This window comes from Alligator sinensis, unplaced genomic scaffold, assembly GCF_000455745.1.
Source record: "Alligator sinensis unplaced genomic scaffold, ASM45574v1 scaffold573_1, whole genome shotgun sequence".
Taxonomy (NCBI): domain Eukaryota; kingdom Metazoa; phylum Chordata; order Crocodylia; family Alligatoridae; genus Alligator; species Alligator sinensis.
Genome location: NW_005841877.1, coordinates 3,110,986 through 3,117,666, shown reverse-complemented (window position 1 = coordinate 3,117,666; position 6,681 = coordinate 3,110,986). Strand labels below are relative to the sequence as shown.

The 6,681-nt window shown below is 45.3% G+C and overlaps 1 protein-coding gene across 2 annotated transcripts; it reads right to left on the bottom strand.

The window, feature by feature from the left end:
* Positions 1-6: 6 nt before the first annotated feature.
* On the bottom strand, positions 7-6,625 carry FST (follistatin). Of its 2 annotated transcripts, none has more exons than XM_006017281.3 (6): positions 6,103-6,625; positions 4,117-4,308; positions 3,567-3,785; positions 2,982-3,206; positions 1,821-2,051; positions 7-1,108 (listed from the first exon to the last, which is right to left on the bottom strand). In XM_006017281.3, the coding sequence occupies exons 1-6, from the start codon at positions 6,182-6,184 to the stop codon at positions 1,026-1,028; spliced, it is 1,032 nt and encodes a 343-aa protein (XP_006017343.1). In that variant the 5' UTR covers positions 6,185-6,625; the 3' UTR covers positions 7-1,025. The 2 variants fall into 2 exon arrangements, with proteins under 2 accessions (XP_006017343.1, XP_025051909.1); XM_025196124.1 differs by having other exon boundaries at positions 1,821-2,048.
* Positions 6,626-6,681: the final 56 nt, after the last annotated feature.

The following is a 6,681-nucleotide window of genomic DNA, read 5'->3' as shown; positions in this document are numbered from 1 at the left end:
GGAAAATTCCATTTTTTATTTTTTTCACTCATCATTTATTTACAAATACACATTATAACTTTTATATACATTGGACATTTACATGGTAGAAAAGTACAAAACTATATATTTAAATGAATTTATATTTAACTCGCCATGTTTGAAAATATAAAATTGCATCAGAAAAAAAGTATTATGAAAAGCAAGAAACTTGAACTGATAAAGCTTTGATATAACTTTTAGTGACACATTGATTGGAAAAATAACTTTAAAAGTGGTACTGCAGGACCATCTTAAAGGAAACATCTCATAAAGCATTTATGCATGTTACAAAAAATAAAATAAAATAAAATAAAATAAAATAAAAACTTTATTCTCATTACAGTTAGCCATGTAGTTATTAACAACCTTCATAATCCGATTTCTTTGGGTCCAGAATTCTTATAGTACAGTATAAATGCTCAGCACATTGAGATCACCTCAGAACATGATGTGATCAGAAGCAGAGAAAAGTGAAGTTTCCTTAAAGATCGCCTCACTGCACCCTGAAAGTATATTTAAGTCAGTTACAGCGCCTTTTGGTCAGTCAAGATTCCTTGTAAACAAAAACCCGAGGGATCTTTTATGTACAGAATCGGCAAGAAGAAAATCCAATAAATAAACATGACAGAAACTGACATGCAAGTTTGTTAAAATGGAAAAGAGTTATCATGGGTGAATCGAAGAGATGAGTCATGTGGGTAAGATCTAAGGAATGGACTTTTATAGTTTACAAGAGAAAAAAAAAGTTTTACTTTACAAGCAAGGGACCTCACAATAAATAACACTGCTCTTCCCGTAACGAATAAATTTCTTCAAAAAACAAGGTGTACAGTCAACCAGACATTTTATGTATAAATTATAAAACATGACACAGTATAAATAAATGTCTACAAGACTCAACTATATGTATACTTTTTTTCTCCCCAAAATAAATAAGCATACACTTATTTACAGTATGGACATTGATTTCTTGCCCAATGGCTGTTCCAATAGTGATGGAGGTTTTACCACTCTAGAATGGAAGAAATAGGAAAGGTGTAGTCCTGGTCTTCCTCTTCCTCTTCTTCCTCGGGGTCTTCATTAATGGCTAGATGGGGGAATATAGGGGAGCTGTTGTTTAAATAAGGACAACAACAGCGCAGAAGCAGCTCAGTGCATGTTTTCAAAGCCCTCTGAACAGCCATAATACAGCGTTGCATTTTTATGTGACTTGTAGTGAGATGCTCTTTGGCATCTGCTGTTATGTAATAAGGTTTTTTTTATACATAATCTATGAAGTCATAACTGCAGAAAGTTCTGAAGAATCAATGGCTCAGGTTTTATTGGCAGATTCCTGAAATCAAATAAAAAGCGCTCTTGTGGTCTAGGTTTAACTGCTTTGTGTCCTTCATTCAGAGTTAGTAGAGGCAACTGTGCTAAGACAGCCACCCATGTGCTAACATTAAACTTCTTTTTTTTTTGATGGAGTTAAAGTATATCCAGGTGTTAATAAAGCAACCAGCGAAGCACACGAGAGCAAACAAATTAGGGGAAAAATAACTAGAAAGATGTTCTTAGGGCAACCCCTTGCTGATAACATGACTTTTCCTCAAAAAAAGGTGAAAGCCAACTGACTGTTTGACGATCTGCTGCAACCAACCAATCACATAAGCGTGTGTATAATATATATATGTCATATATGCTATATATATATTAAATCTCCCAATGAAGTTCTTTTATATTTAAAGGCATAAGTCTTCATTACCTAGGGATTGCCTTCAGAAGCCATAACTGTTTGCAAGGTTAAAAGTCTCACTTACAGTTGCAAGATCCGGAGTGCTTTACTTCTAAAAGCACACCCGAGGAGCAGGCTGCTTCTTTCATGGCACACTCGCTTGGGTAAGTTGTGTTATCACTGGCACAGACTGCTTCATCTGATTTGTTTTCAGGGCACACTTCATCACAGAGGGCACACCGACCTCTGCCAACCTTGAAATCCCACAAGCATTTCTTCCCAGAGCTGCACTGGATATCTTCACAGGACTTTGCTTCTAGAGATATAAAAATACCAGACATGAGTAAAAGCAAAACACTTTGCCTTCTCATACCTACAGGATTCAGAGAAGACTTGGAGGAAGCTTATGGGTCAGATCCTGCCTGCTATATTCAGACATGTCATCCTTCTGGGAACCAATATAGCGATGCATTGTCAGGGGGTTGGGACAGAAGCAAAGTAAGCAGGATTTGGCCTTAGGAATGTGGAATTATATTTGCCTGTTGTAAATGTCAGAGGGTGCTTCCTTACTTCCAGTGAAAACAGTAGGAATTCTTCCTTCCCCATGACTCGAATTAAGTTTAGAGTTTGCCAATTCATTAAGTATTCCTCAAAGCAGCTATTTTTTTTTTAGAGCTAACCATCCTAAAATAGTTGGGTGCCTGACGATCTACAATGCATCCTCCCAAATACGTGAGAGATATTTCAAATGCAAAGATTATCTTTTGGAGCTGAAGTTACCTGAAATGTGCATGATACCAACATCCTTATTGCACTGGCCATCATTGTAGGGATTGATACATGCTGTTGGAAGGCATTGTGATGATACTCTTATCTTTCCCTGCAACACTGTTACTAACAGTTAGGAGATTTTTAGGAAGGGAAAAGGGATCAGATGTCCTGAGAGACATTATGTCATGTTTGCCCAGACCACTCAATCCAGAGCAGCTGAATGCTGAGCCCTGTGTAGCTGTATTTCACATCTATGATGGACTCTATGCCACTTCCCTTGGTAGCAGGGGCAAAACTCACATGGGTAGCAAGGGACGCTTCACTCAAGCAAAACCTCCCTTGAGTAAAAACTGTGGGGATTCAGTCTTGGGAAAAGATCTGCCTCCACAAGGTCACTTGCAGGAGTGTTGAGAGACCTGCTAGGAAGAAGTGTTCCCCATGCTCCCACCCTCCTAGGACACGTCATGATACCTACTGATACATTTTCCCTCGTAGGCTAATCCAATGGATCTGCCCAGTAGGCAGGTAGCCTTCCTCAGGTGGCAGGCACTAGCGTATGTTATTCCATCATTCCCACAGAGATACTGTTCAGGGGAAGTAGGCTCCGGGCAAATCCGATTACATGTCACACAGTAGGCATTATTGGTTTGATCAACCACACACGTGGAGCTACCTGGACATAAAACATCCCTACAGGTCTCTGAAATAAAGACGGAAACACACAACGATTAATAGGAAATCCCACTGCCCAGCCGGGGAGTGACACGTGTGACACAGTCAGACAAATGCCAAAGTAAAAGCCTTTGGCAGCTTCCCTCAGGAAAAGGCCACTGGGGAGAAGCTCCACGTCTCAGGGGAGCTGGTGGGAACACAAGACTTGGGGGGCTTCTCAATTCAGCTACCTTCTCGCCTCTTGAGCCTGGTTTATTTATTGCCTCTCTGCATTTGGACCAGCACTCTGTGGATTGCCAGGCCAGCTCCTCCTCCTCCCTACATCCATACACCCACCCGGAGGCATTTGTGAGGGGTGGGGGGGACTGGGTTAGATTTGCAAACCTACTTTTGCATTTGCCCTGATACTGGACTTCAAGTTCGGGCTGCTCTTTACATCTGGCTTTGAGGAGGGCACACTCGTTCCTGTAGGTTTTCCCATCTAAGCCACACACGGGGCCCTTCCAAGTGATATTAGAGCAATCCGGAGCACAAACACACCGGGGTTTGTTCTTCTTGTTCATTTTACATTTCTTCCCAGGTCCACAGTCCACGTTCTCACACGTTTCTAAGGGGGGGAAAGAGGCGTCCTATTAATGCCCGGCCGCTGCCCAGGCTCCCTGGCCATCCCGCTCACACAACCAGCACAACCCGACGGCATAAAGCCAGAGAGCAGGTTCCCCCCCACCTTTTCCCCAGCCAGAAAGCAAAACGTGAGCTCCATTTCCCCCCCGACAGCGGGGAGAGGCTGCTCGCTGCTCCCTGGCACGCATCCTTTTTAAGCATGGTCCCCAGATCCAGGACCCCCCCAAACCGTGGTGTTTGGGCGATGAGCTGCCCTCCCCAGCCCTCACCCTCGTGGTGGGCTCCCCCCGCCCAGGCAGGGGCTCGGACCTCACCTTTGCACGGGATGCAGTTTGGGGCGCCCCCGTTAAAAATCATCCACTTGAAAAGCGTGTTGTCGTTCACGTCTTCTTCAGTCCAAGAAGTCGTGAGCCTGCCCGTTTTGCAGCACTCCTCCTTGCTGAGATCAGTCTTGTAGAGGACCTGGCAGCGGCCGTTCCTTGCCTGCCGTAGCCAACAATTCCCAGCTGCAGGAGGGAGAGAGGGAGAGGGAGAGAGCCCCAGCCATATCAATGTCAGTTACCAGTGACCCAGACACAACACGTGCGGCTTGCATTGACTTTTACTAGACTGTTTACTTTTATTTGTCCCGTTTCATAACCCGCAGCTACTCTGGAGCAATTGGGAGTGCAGTTTAAATAACCTGATCCAAACAGGACGAGGCGGTGTTCCGAGGTATTTATTCCATATGGGGAGCACAGGGATTTCCACGCACATGACAGGGGGCTGCAAGGGATGTGCATTTAAAGAGGCAGACGAGAAAACCACGCTTGCAAATTCTTTTCTCCTCCTCCTACAAGTCTGCACCGCAGCATTGTTCTAGGGCTGCACGGGGTTTCAGTCCAGCCCATTTTGCAATCTGCGGGAACAGGCAACGTTTCGAAGTCTTTCGAAATCTGGAAATTGTGCTGCATTTCTTAACAAAGTCTTTTCTTTACTTCAGGGGGCAAAGACCCCCAACGGCAGGGTGGTGGTGGTGGTGATCATCAAAGATCCTAAACTACAGGGGCACAGACATAGAAGGCCATTAAGGAGTTTAGAAAGCGGTAGGGCTGGAAAAGTTATAGGTGCCTTCTCTTCTGCAAGCGTTTCCTAGGGAAGTGCCCTGTCCTTAAAGCGGACAGAGATTTTTTCCCCTCCTATCTCTGTTAGTCATGGATGCACGCCAAGAACATTAGTCCAAGCAACTCCCCCTTTTTTAGTTGGAGAGTTTTGGTTGGGATGAGCCTCTCGTGAATAACCAATGTGACTTCTCCAGCAACTCAATACCAATTGATTCTGGTGCTAATCCAGCAGGGGGCTCGATCCCATCTCCTTACTCCGCTGGGACTTTTGCCGCAGTGAGGGGTGTAGGATCGGCCCCTAGGAGCAATATTTCTGGGCTAGGGGAAGCTCTTGTCCTCAAGAGTTAGAGCTGAACAAACAACACCCTTTACAAAACAGTTGCCCCCTCCCAACTCGAAGGAAAGGCTGAAGTCAGTTTTGAGCGCCTTAGCGTTGTCTACATAAGGTTAACCTAAATATCCAGCCCAGCGAACAAAAAATCAATAAGAAAACAAACAGCGGTAAGTCATCCAGGTTGTTGATGGAGGGTGATAAAGGGGGGGAAATCAAGAAAACAATATTCCCTCGTGCAGCCAGGAAGTTCTTACAGTTGGCAATATCAGAGTTTGGGGGTCACATGGAACACTTATTTAAACACATTCCCCAACTGTAGAAAAATGTACAGCCCCACAAAATCATTCACAAAAAATGGGGAGGGGGTGGGGGGGAATCCCAACCCCCATGTTAAAAGCGTGTCCGGGAAAAAAATGACTAGTATCTCTGAGAATGTCAGCTGTAACCGTGGGGCTCCTCTCCACCCCCATTCCCCGGGGCAAGCAGTCGAGAGAAAAAATCTGAGCTAAATTAACAACCAACACCCCCCCCCCCAAACTTTTGAGCACCGATTTGGATTCCGGGACTCAGAAAGTTCCCCGAGATGCTGGTGCTCATTGCTGGTGCATAACAACAATAAATAGCAATCCTCATCCTCCTCATCTCTCCTCTGTACTACGTACAGCGCCTGGGAGATCCGACCAGAAATGGATCTAAATGTCACCTCCGTCTATTCGTACAAAGCAATCCTATTCCCACGGCAAACTTCTGTCGCGCTGCACCTTGGAGAGAGGCGTTTAATGGGAGAAAACTTAATATGGAAAGAAAAAAAAGAAAGAGGACAGAAAATGAAGCACAGCTACAAATAAACAGTCTCCTCTTACCCTGCACTGTGTGTTCGTCCATGAAGTGGCACAGAAGCATCAGGAATAAAAGCATGCCCGGGTGGATTCTCTGATTTAACATCCTCAGTATCCCAGGGAGTGAGAGAGGCACCGAAACAATCTCAAGTGGAGCAGAGAGAGACACAGACAGACAGACAGACAGAGAGCACTAGTCAGTCGGCGTATGATCGCTCTATTGAATGAACGTCAGGCTCTGAATGCAGTCTCTCTTTAAATCTATAAGGGGGTCTTAGCTGTCTGCGGTGGGCGGTCTCCTAATGTGTGTGTATGTGTGTGTGTGTGTGAGTGTGCGAGTGTGTGTGTGTTCGGGGGTGGGGAGATTTAAAAAGTTCAGTGTGAATCAGGTGACATTTTCCACCTTCTGGAAACCCTTTCCAGTGATCGGTCGGAGGTGCACACACACACACACGCTCGCACACACGCACGCACGCACACCCACACCCTGCCTCGGCTCCCACCCGCCAGAGGGGCTCGCTGGAGTTGTTTGCGTAGTAGCAGGAAGGAGTGTAAAACCCGAGTGGTAACTGGAGCCGGGCGGGGGGAGAGCCGAGCCCTCCA